The following is a 16,595-nucleotide window of genomic DNA, read 5'->3' on the forward strand; positions in this document are numbered from 1 at the left end:
CCCAACTGATAAAAAGGATTCCTTAATTTAACATCCCACAAGAGGATAGCTACATTTTTCAGATTTTCCTGGCTGGCTGGCTTTCTCCATGGCATGTGCCAGAATGAAGTGAAAATCATGGAGTGAATATATAACAGGATAATGCCGTCCTGGTCTCATTCACCAAAGGAAGTCCTTCAGAAGAAATCCTCGAGATTAACTTCTTCTGGCCATGACCACACGTCGTTGGCGCTCTTGTTAGTTTTGCTGCGATTTTCCAAAATTGAGACACAAACATTACAGGTTTTACAATAATCTCAGCGAAAAAAAAAAAAATACACAGCAAAGTGTGAACTTTTAAAAGGTGTCACATCTTAACGCGTGTTTTAGAAATAGCGGACCTCCTGTACTATCTACTTATGTAAGGAGATAGAAGTCAAGGGCAGAGCTCCAGATAATGTCAAAGCACTGAAATCCTTCAAACAAGGGCAACTTTTTTTTTTCTGCTAAATAATTTTCCACCAAAAATCATCCAAGTGTTTTCCCCCAACCAGGTCTCCTCCACTAGTTCTAAAGCCCACCAGGACCTGGCATCCGATAATGAAGTCATGCATGATATTTCCCTAATTCCGGTGGATCATAGGACAATGTAACTATTGCAATTAGGGGCTCCAAATATATAGCACAGTGACATTTAGGGTCCCAGCCAAAATGTTATTGCTCATGGTTCATTTATTAGGACTCTCCTGACACAATTCCTGCTGTCAGCGTTAAGTACCAGCACGCTCTCATGCCCGGTGCTATCCTGACGTTTGCATGGAAGTATGATAGAAATTAGCATAGCCCGTCAGGATACAGTTGCATTCGGAGTGACATGACTGAGGTTGTCAGGATGCCTCACAGTTCTGTGCATCAGCCCAAACCGCCCGGGAATCGACATTACGAGTGTGTAAACGGCTTGTAGATCCTTTATTAGGAGGGAAAACAAGAGTCGTCCCGCACGTGCGTTCTGCATCACTAGACAGCCTGTCATATTAAATAAACCCGCCGCTCACTTACTAATGACTTACACCCCTTGTGTCTCTTGCAGTGATATATTTGATGCCATGTTCCCCGTCAATCACATCGCTGGAGAGACCGTGATACTACAAGGTAAGAATGTCATAAATATGCTCCATTTATACACATTGATTGCATAGATGGGGTTCACCATCCATGATTTTAAAAAAACAAACCTGAAGCTTGTTTTTAAAAGAATAAATAAAAAAAGTCAACTCATCCCCCACCACACCACATATAATGCTGTTTGGGTCCCCCATTGGTCTACATACTTCCAACACGTGACCAGTGCATTAAGAGATTGACAGCAGTGGTCACAAAACAGATTGAGATATGAAAACATCAGTTTCCATCAAGGATTAAACAAACACAGGTATCAGACTCTAAAAAATGTAAAAAAAAATTTGCCCTACCTAGAGATGAGCAAATTGATTGGCAGAAGATCTTGGTACAGCGGGAAGGTCAGTGTTTTGTGGCTGGGAGCCCTGTGACCTTTCTTTCACGTTGATAGCACTGCAGACGATCACTGAGCTCAGTTGCTCTTGCGAGCTACAGGACCAGAGCTACAGTGATTGGCTGCAGTGCTGTTGATGTAACGTCAGTGCTGCAGACAAACAAAGACTGAGGCTGCGGTAGAGAGCTAGCGCTAGACCCAGGGTGTTTAACTGACGGATGACGTTGGGGTAAAAATGGACAGGTATTTTGATTTCCAATCCTTTCACTCTCCCTGGAGTAAGCTTCCACCACGACTGTCTGGCAGAGTCTTACTCCCCTCTCACCACTGAAGATACATGCATGCTCTGCAATAATGAGTGTTAATGTGTTGGTGGTGATGAGAGAATTAGTGTTTGGTTGAAAATTTTCTAGGATGTATGGGAATCGCAACATCTTGGAAATGAAAAATTAGAAATATTGAGTGCCAAAAGAAGACGGACATTAGTTAACACATTAGAAATGTTATTATTATTATTATTTATTATTATAGCGCCATTTATTCCATGGCACTTTACATATGAGGAGGGGTATACATAATAAAAACAAGTACAATAATCTTGAACAATACAAGTCACAACTGGTACAGGAGGAGAGAGGACCCTGCCTGCGAGGGCTCACAATCTACAAGGGATGGGTGAGAATACAGTAGGTGAGGATAGAGCTGGTCGTGCAGTGGTTTGGTCGATCGGTAGTTTCTTCAGGTTGTAGGCTTGTCGGAAGAGGTGGGTCTTCAGGTTCTTTTTGAAGGTTTCGATGGTAGGCGAGAGTCTGATGTGTTGTGCTAGAGGGTTCCAGAGTAGGGGTGATGCGCGAGAGAAATCTTCTATGCGATTGTGGGAAGAGGAGATAAGAGGGGAGTAGAGAAGGAGATCTTGTGAGGATCGGAGGTTGCGTGCAGGAAAGTACCGGGAGACGAGGTCACAGATGTATGGAGGAGACAGGTTGTGGATGGCTTTGTATGTCATGGTTAGGCTTTTGTACTGGAGTCTCTGGGTAATGGGGAGCCAGTGAAGGGATTGACAGAGGGGAGAGGCCAGGGAATAGCGGGGGACAGGTGGATTAGTCGGGCAGCTGAGTTTAGAATAGATTGGAGGGGTGCGAGAGTGTTAGAAGGGAGGCCACAGAGCAGGAGGTTACAATAGTTGAGGCGGGAGATGATGAGGGCATGGACTAGGGTTTGTGCAGATTCTTGGTTTAGGAATGTACGGATCCGTGAAATATTTTTGAGTTCAAGTCAGCAGGAAGTGGAAAGGGCTTGGATATGTGGTTTGAAGGAGAGATCAGTGTCAAGGATTACCCAGAGACAGCGAGCTTGTGGGACTGGGGAGAGTGGGCAGCCGTTTACTGTAATGGATAGGTTCGTTGAGGGGGTCCCGAGAGATGGGGGAAAGACGATGAATTCTGTTTTGTCCATGTTAAATTTTAGAAATCTAGCAGAGAAGAAGGATGAGATAGTGGATAGACATTGAGTGTTATGATCTGGTGGCCTAGGAGCAGCATGAGACGTACCCTGGAGAAGGTGGTACCTGTACTGACCGCAGACCCTGAACTTAACACCGCAACTAGAAGTAGCCGTGGAATGTACCTATCACTCCCTAGACATCTCGACACAGCCGGAGGACTAATTACCCCTAGAGATAGAAAAGGGAAAACTATCTTGCCTCAGAGAAAATCCCCAAAGGATAGACAGCCCCCCACAAATATTGACTGTGAGAGGAGAGGGAAAAACATACACAGACTGAAATCAGAATTTAGCAAAGGAAGCCACTTCTAGCTAAATAGAAAGGATAGGACAGAGTACTATGCGGTCAGTATTAAAACACTAGAAAATATCCACCACAGAAAATACAAAATCTCCACATCTAACTAAAGATATGGAGGGTGTATCTGCATCTCCAGAGATACCAGCTTGGCTAAACAAATCCTTATACAGACCAAGCTGGACAAGACAAAAACATGGAAAAGAACTGAACAATAAGGCCCACAGCATGTGGACTGCAAAAATCAGGGCCAGAACTTATCTTTGTTGAAATGAACAGCAAAGCGGGAGAGACCAGGCAGGGATGTGAATCCTCCAGGAACAATGGACAACTGGCACTGACTAAAGGGTCAAGCAAGACTAAATAGCCCAGTCACATTTGCAAAAAGTGGACACACCTGATGAATGCTGCGATCCAGAGACAGCAGCGCTACCACTTATAACCACCGGAGGGAGCCCAAGAGCAGAATTCACAACAGTACCCTCCCCTTGAGGAGGGGTCACCGAACCCTCACCAGAGCCCCCAGGCCGATCCGGACGAGCCAAATGAAAGGCACGAACCAAATCCTCAGCATGAACATCGGAGGCAACAACCCAAGAATTATCCTCCTGGCCATAACCCTTCCATTTGACAAGATACTGAAGCTTCCGCCTCGAAAAACGAGAATCCCAAATCTTCTCAACCACATACTCCAACTCCCCATCAATCAACACCGTGGCAGGAGGATCAACAGAGGGAACATCGGGCACCACATATTTCCGCAACAAAGATCTATGAAAAACATTATGGATGGAAAAAGAGGCTGGAAGGGCCAAACGAAAAGACACTGGATTGATAATCTCAGAAATCCTATAAGGGCCAATAAACCGAGGCTTGAACTTAGGGGAAGAAACCTTCATAGGAACATGACGGGAAGACAACCAGACCAAATCCCCAACCCGAAGCCGGGAACCAACACTCCGACGACGGTTAGCAAAACGCTGAGCCCCCTCCTGAGACAACACCAAATTGTCAACAACATGAGCCCAAATTTGCTGCAACCTGTCAACCACAGAGTCCACCCCAGGACAATCAGAAGGCTCAACCTGCCCTGAAGAAAAACGAGGATGAAAACCAGAGTTACAAAAGAAGGGTGAAACCAAGGTAGCAGAACTAGCCCGATTATTAAGGGCAAACTCGGCCAATGGCAAGAAAGCCACCCAATCATCCTGATCAGCAGACACAAAGTATCTCAAATAAGTTTCCAAAGTCTGATTAGTTCGCTCGGTTTGGCCATTTGTCTGAGGATGAAATGCGGAAGAAAAAGACAAATCAATGCCCAGCCTAGCACAAAAGGCCCGCCAAAACCTAGAAACAAACTGGGAACCTCTATCGGACACAATATTCTCCGGAATGCCATGCAAACGAACCACATGCTGAAAAAACAACGGAACCAAATCAGAAGAGGAAGGCAATTTAGGCAAAGGTACCAAATGAACCATCTTAGAAAACCGGTCACAAACCACCCAGATAACCGACATCCTCTGGGAAACCGGAAGATCCTAAATAAAATCCATAGAAATATGCGTCCAAGGCCTCTCAGGGACCGGCAAAGGCAAAAGCAACCCACTAGCGCGGGAACAGCAAGGCTTGGCCCGCGCACAAGTCCCACAGGACTGCACAAAAGAACGCACATCCCGTGACAAAGAAGGCCACCAAAAGGACCTACCAACCAAATCTCTGGTACCAAAAATCCCAGAATGACCAGCCAACACAGAACAATGAACCTCAGAATTCACTTTACTAGTTCATCTGTCAGGAACAAACAGTTTTCCCACTGGACAGCGGTCAGGTTTATCAGCCTGAAATTCCTGAAGAACCCGTCGTAAATCAGGGGAGATGGCAGAAAGAATCACCCCTTCCTTCAGAATGCCGACCGGCTCAAGGACCCAATGAGAATCAGGCAAAAAGCTCCTAGAGAGGGCATCAGCCTTAACATTCTTAGAACCCAGAAGATATGAGACCACAAAATCAAAACGGGAGAAAAACAGGGACCATCGGGCCTGTCTAGGATTCAGCCGTTTGGCAGACTCGAGGTAAATCAGATTCTTATGATCGGTCAAGACCACAATACGGTGCTTGGCCCCCTCAAGCCAATGTCGCCACTCCTCAAATGCCCACTTCATAGCCAACAACTCACGATTGCCGACATCATAATTGCGTTCCGCAGGCGAAAACTTTAGAGAAAAGAAGGTACACGGTTTCCTCAAGGAACCATCAGAATTCCTCTGAGACAAAACGGCCCCTGCCCCAATCTCAGAAGCGTCAACCTCAACCTGAAAAGGAAGAGAAACATCCAGCTGACGCAACACAGGGGCAGAAGTAAATCGGCGTTTAAGCTCCTGAAAGGCAGAAACAGCCGCAGAGGACCAATTCGTCACATCAGCACCTTTCTTCGTCAAATCGGTCAGGGGTTTAACCACACTGGAGAAGTTGGCAATGAAACGGCGATAAAAATTAGCAAAGCCTAAAAATTTCTGAAGGCTCTTCACGGATGTGGGCTGAATCCAATCATGAATGGCCTGAACCTTAACCGGATCCATTTCTATAGATGAGGGAGAAAAAATGAAGCCCAAAAAAGAAACCTTCTGTACTCCAAAGAGGCACTTAGACCCCTTCACAAACAAGGCATTATCACGAAGGATCTGAAATACCATCCTGAGTTGTTTCACATGAGACTCCCAATCATCTGAAAAAATCAAAATATCATCCAAATATACAATCATGAATTTATCAAGATAATTCCGAAATATATCATGCATGAAGGACTGAAACACAGATGGAGCATTAGAGAGTCTGAATGGCATCACAAGGTATTCAAAATGACCTTCGGGCGTATTAAACGCAGTTTTCCATTCGTCACCCTGCTTAATACGAACAAGATTATATGCCCCTCGAAGGTCAATCTTAGTAAACCAACTAGCCCCCTTAATCCTAGCAAACAGATCATAAAGCAAAGGCAAAGGGTATTGGAATTTGACCGTGATCTTATTCAAGAGGCGATAATCAATACAGGGTCTCAATGAGCCATCCTTCTTGGCAACAAAAAAAAAACCTGCTCCCAATGGTGAAGAAGATGGCCGAATATGCCCCTTCTCCAAAGACTCCTTAACATAGCTCCGCATGGCGATATGTTCTGGCACAGACAGGTTGAAAAGTCGGCCCTTAGGGAACTTACAGCCTGGAATCAAGTCAATAGCACAATCACAGTCCCTATGCGGTGGAAGGGAACTGGACTTGGGCTCATTGAATACATCCTGGAAATCTGACAAAAACTCAGGAATTTCAGAAGAGTGGGAGGAGGCAATTGACATCAAAGGAACGTCACCATGAACCCCCTGACAACCCCAACTAGTCACAGACATAGATTTCCAATCTAATACCGGATTATGCACCTGTAACCATGGGAAACCCAGCACAATAGCATCATGCAAATTATGCAACACCAGAAAACGACAATCTTCCTGATGGGCTGGCGCCATGCACATGGTCAGCTGTGTCCAAAACTGAGGTTTATTTTTAGCCAACGGTGTAGCATCAATGCCCCTCAAAGGAATAGGACTCTGCAAAGGCTGCAAGGGGAAACCATCTTGCCTCAGAGAAAATCCCCAAAGGATAGACAGCCCCCCACAAATATTGACTGTGAGAGGAGAGGGAAAAAACATACACAGACTGAAATCAGAATTTAGCAAAGGAGGCCACTTCTAGCTAAATAGAAAGGATAGGACAAAGTACTATGCGGTCAGTATTAAAACACTAGAAAATATCCACCACAGAAAATACAAAATCTCCACATCTAACTAAAGATATGGAGGGTATATCTGCATCTCCAGAGATACCAGCTTGGCTAAACAAATCCTTATACAGACCAAGCTGGACAAGACAAAAACATGGAAAAGAACTGAACAATAAGGCCCACAGCATGTGGACTGCAAAAATCAGGGCCAGAACTTATCTTTGTTGAAATGAACAGCAAAGCAGGAAAGACCAGGCAGGGATGTGAATCCTCCAGGAACAATGGACAACTGGCACTGACTAAAGGGTCAAGCAAGACTAAATAGCCCAGTCAGATTTGCAAAAAGTGGACACACCTGATGAATGCTGCGATCCAGAGACAGCAGTGCTACCACTTATAACCACCGGAGGGATCCCAAGAGCAGAATTCACAACAATTGAGGGATTCTGGTTAGTAGGGTGCTGATATCTGGTTCAGAGATGTAGATCTGTGTGTCATATAAATCAGCCGATGGTATTATCCCAAAATTTTATATCAAGAACTTATATAGGATAAAATATAACTTTTACTTATAAATTTAAAAGCCAAAAGCTCACATAAAAAAGTGCAAGGTGCATATTACAGACAGACACACAAATAACTGTGAACAAAAATAGCGCTGAAAATCCTTCTCAAAACGCTGTATCACTATAACCCTTATAAATTATTCAGGAATAGGGTACAATAGCGCAGAAACCTCTCTGATCTCTAATACCTTATAACATAGGCATAGAGTATCATTATCAGCACAACAATAGGGACCTTAAATATATGGCACCACTAAGAGGTTTTATAATCCCAATATCGCAGAAAAACCATTTATATTTATATACTGCAGATCTGGGATACAACTATGGATTCAAACTTTGCCAGAATTATATCAATATTCAGTCCATCCAGGACTGTTCCACATTCTTATTAGGCCCACTAAAAGAATCCATTAGTTGTGGCTGGTTTATACAGAAATAATAAGGAACGATCTCACCCGCATTGTATTAATGCTGATGGCGGTGGATGTTCTCCCCCACTGTCTGTGATCTGTGTGTCATCAGCATAGGGATGATACTGAAAACCATGAGATTCTATGAGCTGTCCCAGGCCAAAAGTGTAAATGGAGAAGAGCAGGGGCCCTAGAACTGAACCTTGCGGGACTCCCGACAGATAGGGGGTGAGGAGGTGGTGTGTGAGTGGGAGACGCTGAATGTCCGGTCAGTTAGGTATGGTCCAGGATAGGGCCAAGTCAGTGATGCTAAGGGATGAGAGGGTCCGCAGCAACAGGGAATGGTCCACTGCGTCAAAGGCAGAGGACAGGTCCAGGAGGAGGAGGATAGAGTAGTGTTGCTTGCTCTTGGCGGTTAATAGGTCATTGGTGACCTTAGTTAGGGCAGTTTCAGTGGAGTGGTGTGACCGGAAGCCTGATTGTAAGCGGTCGAAGAGGGAGCAGGAAGATAGATGGGAGGACAATTCAAGATGGACGTGTTGTTCCAGTATTTTTGAGGCATAGGGGAGAAGTGATATAGGGCGATAGCTAGATACAGAGGATGGGTCAAGAGAGGGCTTTTTGAGGATAGGTGTGATTGAGGCATGTTTAAAGCTTGAGGGGAAAACACCGGTTGTTAGTGATAGGTTGAAGAGATGGGTTAGGAATGGGATGAAGACTGTGGCGAGGTTTGGGATGAAGTGGGAAGGGATTGGGTCAAGTGCACAGGTGATGAGGTGCGATCTTTAGAGTAGAGTGGAGAGTCAATCTTCTGTAATGGTGGAGAAGTTGGTTTTGGAGGTGGAGGGCTGGGCAGTTGGGAGGAAGGGCTCTGGGGGTTGTCGACTAAAACTGTCTCTGATGTTCTCAATCTTCTGCTTGAAAAATGAGGCAAAGTCTTCAGCTGAGATGAGTGGGGAGGGAGGAGGTGCTGGGGGATGGAGGAGAGAATTGAAGGTGTTGAATAACTGTTTATGGTTGTGAGACAGGGAAGATATGAGAGATGAGAAGTAAGGTTTGTTTAGCTGTGGCGAGTGTGGTCTTAAAAGTAGTGAGGGACTGTTTGAATGCGATGAAGTGCTCGTTGGTGTGTGATCTTTTCCATCTCCGCTCAGCAGCCCTGGAAGCTCGCCTCAGTTCTTTGGTCAGGCTGGTGTGCCAGGGCTGTCTGTTGATTTTGCGAGCTTTGGTATGTGTGAGAGGGGCAAGAGATTCCAAAGCTACAGCTATTTGTCATGCGGGTACTGGGTAGACTACAGCTGATTGCCCGGGCCCCTGCGATATCCCTCAGACTAGGGAAAACCCTGTCTGTCCCTCTCCCAGAATTTACACTGATGGTGTGCTTGTCTGGGCTGCCAGGCCTGACCCTGACTCCTGTTTCAGTCCTATGCTGAAACCTCCTCCCGCCACCCAGTGATAAGACCACACACCAACCCCTACAGAAAGCACAGACAGGGAAAACTAAAAATGCACCACGCCGCAGACACACAGGAAAATACTATAATGTGCACAGGGCAAAACAAACACAAATATAGGAAGGAGAAATATGACAAAGGATAATACACCACCAGATACAATATTCTTCTCCTAGACCACCACTCCAGACCGAGATCACCAGGCACAAGACACAAGCTATAATCGGCGACGCCCAAAGTCCAGAATGACTATTTAAAGGCCACGGACGTGACCCAGCCTCCAACCCGATTACCAGCTAGATTAACCCCGGACAACCTGGATAAAGTCTAGCCGGCGTCACTGAGCGTATAGTGGACGAATGTGGAATTACCGCTGTCTGTCGGATGCCCTAGTGTGAATAGCGTCCGACATGACAGTACCCCGCCTTCTACGAGGGACCCCAGGGCCCTCACTAATTATAGGACCCGGCTTGTCCGGATGGCGGCGGTGAAACATAGTGACCAGCCGGTCCGCATGTATGTCCGAAGCTGGTACCCAAGACCTCTCCTCCGGCCCATAACCACGCCAGTGTACCAGGTACTGTAATGTGCGGCGCACTATACGAGAGTCAACCACCTTGGAGACTTCAAACTCCAAATTGCCATCCACCAAGACTGGAGGTGGCATCGGCGCCGCGTCCACGGAACCCACCACCTTCTTTAAAAGAGATCTGTGAAACACGTTGTGTATCTTATATACCGTAGGAAGCTCCAATCGGTAGGCTACCGGGTTAATGACGGCGGCGACCCTAAATGGACCAATAAACCTTGGACCCAATTTCAGGGATGGTACTTTGAGTTTTATGTTTTTTGTGGACAACCACACCCAATCACCCACACTCAGGTCCGGACCTGCACACGTCTACTGTCAGCCACTCGTTTGTACCTTGCACCCACGCTCAGCAAGCGCTGTTTCACTCTCCTCCAAACGGATGAAAGTTGTGCTCCTAGCTGGTCCTCCTCCGGAACGCCAGCAGAGCCACCCTGACGCAGAGTACAAAATTGAGGATGGTGCCCGTAAACACAAAAGAACGGGGACTCCCCAGACGATTTTTGGCGGTGATTATTAATGGCAAACTCAGCCTAAGGAAGGAACGTCGACCACTCCTCCTGGTTGTCAGAAACAAAGCAGTGTAAGTACTGCTCCAAATTCTGGTTCATACGCTCGGTCTGACCATTTGACTGAGGATGAAACGCCGAAGAATGTGATAACTTGATCCCCAGCCGTGAGCAAAATGCTTTCCAAAACTTTGCCACAAACTGAGTACCCCTATCAGACACTATGTCAGACGGGACCCCGTGAAGTCTGACCACCTCCTGCACAAAAACCTGAGCCAGAGTCTTCGCGTTACGCAACAAAGGCAAGGACACAAAGTGCGACATCTTTGAGAACCGATCACCAACCACCAAGATGACCGTGTTCCCAGCTGAGGAGGGTAGGTCTGTAATAAAATCCATGGAGATCTCTGTCCATGGCCTACTTGGTACCCCTAGAGGATGTAATGTGCCAGCAGGACGGGAGCGAGGCGTCTTAGCCCTAGCACACGTGGTACATAGTGATACGTACGAGACCACGTCCTGTCGGATTTTGGGCCACTAAAACCGACGCGACACCAACTCCAAGGTACCCCTAACCCCTGGATGACCAGCCAGAACAGCATCATGATGCTCACCCAACACCTTTAGGCGAAGATGGAGCGGTACTGGGTAGACTACAGCTGATTGCCCGGTCCCCTGCGATATCCCTCAGACTAGGGAAAACCCTGTCTGTCCCTCTCCCTGAATTTACACTGATGGTGTGCTTGTCTGGGCTGCCAGGCCTGACCCTGACTCCTGTTTCAGTCCTGTGCTGAAACCTACTCCCGCCACCCAGTGATAAGACCACACACCAACCCCTACAGAAAGCACAGACAGGGAAAACTAAAAATACACCATGCCGCAGACACACAGGAAAATACTATAATGTGCACAGGGCAAAACAAACACAAATATAGGAAGGAGAAATATGACAAAGGATAATAAACCACCAGATACGATATTTCTTCTCCTAGACCACCACTCCAGATCGAGATCACCAGGCACAAGACACAAGCTATAATTGGCGACGCCCAAAGTCCAGAATGACTATTTAAAGGCCACGGGCGTGACCCAGCCTCCAACCCGATTACCAGCTAGATTAACCCTGGACAACCTGGATAAAGTCTAGCCGGCGCCACTGAGCGTATAGTGGACGAATGTGGAATTACCGCTGTCTGTCAGACGCCCTAGTGTGAATAGCGTCCGACATGACACTATTGTGGTGTTATATAGAGCGGCAGCGTCATCTGCATTGTGTAGGGAACTTATGTCTGTGAGAGGGAGGAGGGATTCAGAGAGTGCGTGTAGATCAAGGTGTTTAAGAAATGTTGTGCCTTGGTCATTCCCGTCCTGAGGACAGGTACCTAGAGTTACCAAAAATTATGATTATCAGGTGATGGGAGTAGAGGAGACCAACTTCTGGAAATATTGGTGTCCCCATGATGTAGCTGGCGGTATTTATCACCTCCTGGTACCTACCTGTAGGATGTGTAGTTATCTGGATAACGAAGAAGATCTTTCATTAGTAGAGAGATGATGAGGGGCTGCACGTTTACACAATCATATTTTAGGATCTACTTTTCCATCTGAGCCCTGTTCTGGTGAGGTCCAGAATGGTGGTGTCCATGAAGAGTATTAAAAAAGGAGACCAAGACATAACTAACAGATCAGAACTACAAAGGGTGTCCAAGACTAGTGGTTTCACCAACATCAGACACAACTCGGTCCTTTTTTTTTCACAATATTCCAGAATTTTAGGCCATAGCCAAGTAGTGCAACCTTTTGTAGGTGCCCCATGGTTTCGTAGGTATCTTCAATCTTCCCTTTGTCAAAACAGACTTAACACCCACCAGTATTTCTGCGGTAAGTGTGCTTCGATAAGTATTTTTCACAGGAGGTCTGTATCTCGCATTAAGACATTTACATGCAATGTGAGGACAACTAGGTGTGTGGCAAAGACCCTTTGTCCTAAATTTCCATTCAGGAATGTTAGCAGATATGCACACAGAAGTAGCGTAGACGGGAAAGTATGCAGGAAAGGTGATATACCGCCCCATTTATCTACCCACAACTTAAACACATTACATTTTTTCCTTCTCAACTTCTATAGCTGGGTCTCCGAAATGATTGAGATGATCACGTTTCCTCCACGTTCATTTACATTGCCCATTTCTGACATGAACTACAAAAAGCGCTGCTCTGTGGGTTTGGCAAAGACGAGACCTTAACTAAAACAATGTGTCCAGATCTCGGGGGGATAGCGTTATGCCGGTGACAGGGCCAAATATGGTCTCCTTGTAACACATAGATCTCGAGTGTTTCCATTACTTATTTGCGCTGTTTTGTCACAAGGTTACATCACATTACACTTTCTGAATCCATAATCTCATTGTCTCTGTTCAAATTTCTTCAGGGTTATGGGGGTTAAATATTTCTAAAGTTTTGGTCTGGAATCTGTAGATGGTCCATTTTTGACATCACATCAATGTATAGGGGTTATGCTTCTTCTTGTGGAGAGCACCAAGTCGACTTAGGGTGTGTTCTCACGTTGCGTTTTTGCACCTTTTTTCTGCACCAAAATCCAAAGTGGTGGCAGGAAAAAGGCTTCGTACAACACGCAAAGTTTCTCCTCCCGGACTGATCATTCACTCTTTAAATTCTCAATTTAAAGGTGTCTAAGGGGTAACGTTTCTCCTTGTATTGAGTGGCAAGCCAAGCATGGCATGTCAGAGTGATGAGACTTACAAGCCATCCATGCGCCTCTGGGAAAATAAATATGCAAATTGTGTCTTCAGACTAGAGGACTAGAACGCTAGTATTACCTATCACTGCTTCCAATAGGTGGCGCTAGAGTTCTAGTATTCTTTCTCAATTGACAGGTAAAATATGTCCTCGATGAATACATTACTGAGCTAGGAGATGAAAATTGGTAAACGTAAAGTTCTTTGGAGAACTTTAACTTTCGTTTCAGGAAAACTTGCAGCAGAATGTCTGTGTATTCCGCTAGCTCCTCCCACCTCCATAGAATTTTGAAAGCACCAACTGTCATCTCCTATTTCAGTAATATGAAAGTCTGTCTTCATTAAATACAGATTTTACCCATGAATTGAAAAGGAATGATCAGTCCAGGAGGAGAAAGTAGCAAATTTCTCTGATAAGATATATTATAAATTATGTTAATTTTCATACATACTATGGATTTATTAAATAAAAATTAAAACGATGGTTACACTTTAAATACAGATCTACGTTGGAGGCGCTGTTAGGAGGATTTGTATCATGACGGATGCCGTGACTGAATTAATAGGGTCAGTGGGGTCTGTTGGGCAAGTGTCCATTATGTGTCCATTATGGCTTCAATTCCACTTTTTTTGGCTTCTTTGGTGGAATTCAGAATCTAGATGTGAACTGAACTCCTCTGTCACATTGGAGAAAGTCTTGAGCTGAACCTTTATATCATTCATTAACCCTAACATGTTATATGGAAAGAGGGTGTCATTATGAGACAACGCTTTTAAGGGCCACCCTACAAACTATATGTTTTTTTATGTCTGTTTGCACCACCAATTCTACAAGCTTCTTTCTCTTGGTGGACTTGATAAGATAAATGATGCACTAATGCCACTGACCAGTCAGACTATTGGTTGACATGTCTGATAGTATATATTTATAATATAATCGTATAAATGTTAATTCCTGTACTCTTCAACTTCATTCTATAAAATACTTGTATTTCAGGTGATGAAGGCGACAACTTCTATGTGATTGATCAAGGAGAAGCTGATGTGAGTATATTTCTTTGGCATTGAGCATAAGTCATGGTGTGACCATGCCGATAGATCAGAATGTTAATGTTCTTCACCTTGGACCTCTAACCAATGCTAAAAACTTCCCTAAACTGTCATGATGAAGGAACTGCATTGCTGCATAGAGCACCAAAACATATTTGGAACAATTCAGAGAATTGCAATGACCTTTGTAAATTGACTGATTATTGAGCCAAAGAACGCTCATTCTCATTCATTCTCCATCACTGACCCTCCCCATGAAAATGCTCCTGGAAAAGAGCTAATTTTCATACTTTTTCTCCCAGGGATCAAAGCATGGCCTACAGGTTCCTCTAAGCCAGCTTGATTCTCTTCACAAGGAGAACATTTACCTCCTTCAAAGGCCTCTCGCCGAGCCAACTAGTATCCTATTGTGCCCTGATGAGGGGCAAGAACACCAAAACAGTTGTCTGCAGATAGAGGCCTTTTCCTTTTGGAGAAGACTATTGTGGCTGAATATCCTAAGTCATGTGGAAAGGCTAGATCTATGGGTGATGTTGGCTTATAGAGTTGCTGCCTCTAAGGCGGCAACGGAAAGCTAGCTTTCTTCCTCTTGGATATCGCCTTACCTTTCTTCCTAGGTAACTTTACCTAGTCTACTCCACAAGGAGAATATTCTCTCTTCCCTAGACCTTATGTGAATAAACCATAATTGTCAGTAGCACATCCCACCATATAAATGGGGCAAGCAGTAATAAAGGTGTATGTGGACTGAATCAGCACATACCGCCAATGACCGCTCTATGGAGCAACGACTGACTTTCTATATCGTTGATCAACACTTGTTTCCGGCAGATATTCTGCCCGTGTAAATGGGCCTTTACTAAGCAAAACTTGAAGACTTAATCCCCTATACACTTTAGATGGCTGTCAGTCATGCGATGTGAACCAATGACCAACAGCCATTTCAGCCGAAACATAAGCACTCATTCGGCCAAGTGCTACTGTGTTCACTTCGAGAAAGCCAATGGTTGACATTTTGGCTAGCGTGAGAACAGTGTGATCGGCAATACAAAATCAGACATGCCTGATCAACATCTCCCCCTATAATCAGTTGGCTGGTGCCCCTCATACACATTAAAATGTTGGCCGAACCCTTTGATATCGGCGGGTTTGGCTAACATTAATCTAATGTATATGGGGGGGTTAAACCTTGCTAAGTAAAGCGTGAGTGATGTGATAAGACCTTAGTTTACAATCTTGAGTCAGGGATTTCCAGTGAAGAAAATCTCTAAGAAGCCCTTAAGGGATTTGGGCGCTTCTCTTCAAAATTGGTGGAAGATTAATCTTGTGGACTCTCAAAAAATGTGAACGTGATGTAAGACCATTTTAGATGCTTTCCTCCTTTTTATGATGACGTCTCACCCGGCCTAGTTTTTTTTTATTATTATTGTATGTTAATTTTTTGAGCCCGAACAGTGATATTATTCCAAGGCAAATATTCCGTAACTAATTCTTGTTGTTCAAACACGGCACCCTTAGAAGGAGACACGCTATTGACTAATGATTTAACGAGCTCTAAAAAGGTTCCTGAGAATTAGTAAATGGTGTTAAGTCCCTGTGTTTTACTAATGATGCAGTCTGTCTATCGGCCTTAACTTCATAACAAAGAGGATATCACTTTACCTCCAGTTAAGTAACAGAACCTCCAGGGATATATCTCCGCAGTGAGGAGGCCACCAGGAAGGAATGCACCTGAGGGGGACATTAAGGGAACTTGTTTATTAGTAATTTGTGGCTCATTTCTGCTGAGTGGGTACGGGAAAACCATGGACAATTTCCTCTGCCAAGACCCTCCTTTACTCATGCCTTGAGCGAGGATATTACTAATAGGTACTGAATATAACTCTTTCCAGTTATTCGGAACAGACAATGGGTCACACTCAGCCGTTTGAGTAATTTGGCACTTTGCCTACTGTGATCTTTTTATGGACATAATTAAACTCAAAATTAGGAAACTGTATATTTTAAGCCATATTTGATGACAGACCAGACAACCAACGTGGGCTTACATGCAACAGTCAGCAAAAATGGGTCTACTGTATAGCGGCGCCAAGCTTCCATGATAATTGACCATATGGACTCTCATATTGTCAAGTAGTTGCAATTTCATCAATTCAAGTAGATCGTTAGGAAAGGTTTAAGAACTCA

General features: G+C 44.8%; 1 protein-coding gene across 3 annotated transcripts in view; it reads left to right on the plus strand.

The window, feature by feature from the left end:
• Nucleotides 1-16,595, plus strand: part of PRKAR1B (protein kinase cAMP-dependent type I regulatory subunit beta) — a 185,779-nt gene that overhangs the window by 111,517 nt on the left and 57,667 nt on the right. For all 3 annotated transcript variants that reach the window (XM_077274886.1, XM_077274888.1, XM_077274889.1), the window contains exons 5-6: nucleotides 1,070-1,131; nucleotides 14,356-14,402. In XM_077274886.1, coding sequence (XP_077131001.1) covers nucleotides 1,070-1,131; nucleotides 14,356-14,402 — 109 coding nt within the window. The remainder of the gene's footprint in view (nucleotides 1-1,069; nucleotides 1,132-14,355; nucleotides 14,403-16,595) is intronic.

The sequence above is a fragment of the Ranitomeya variabilis genome, chromosome 7 (genome assembly GCF_051348905.1).
Source record: "Ranitomeya variabilis isolate aRanVar5 chromosome 7, aRanVar5.hap1, whole genome shotgun sequence".
NCBI lineage: Eukaryota > Metazoa > Chordata > Amphibia > Anura > Dendrobatidae > Ranitomeya > Ranitomeya variabilis.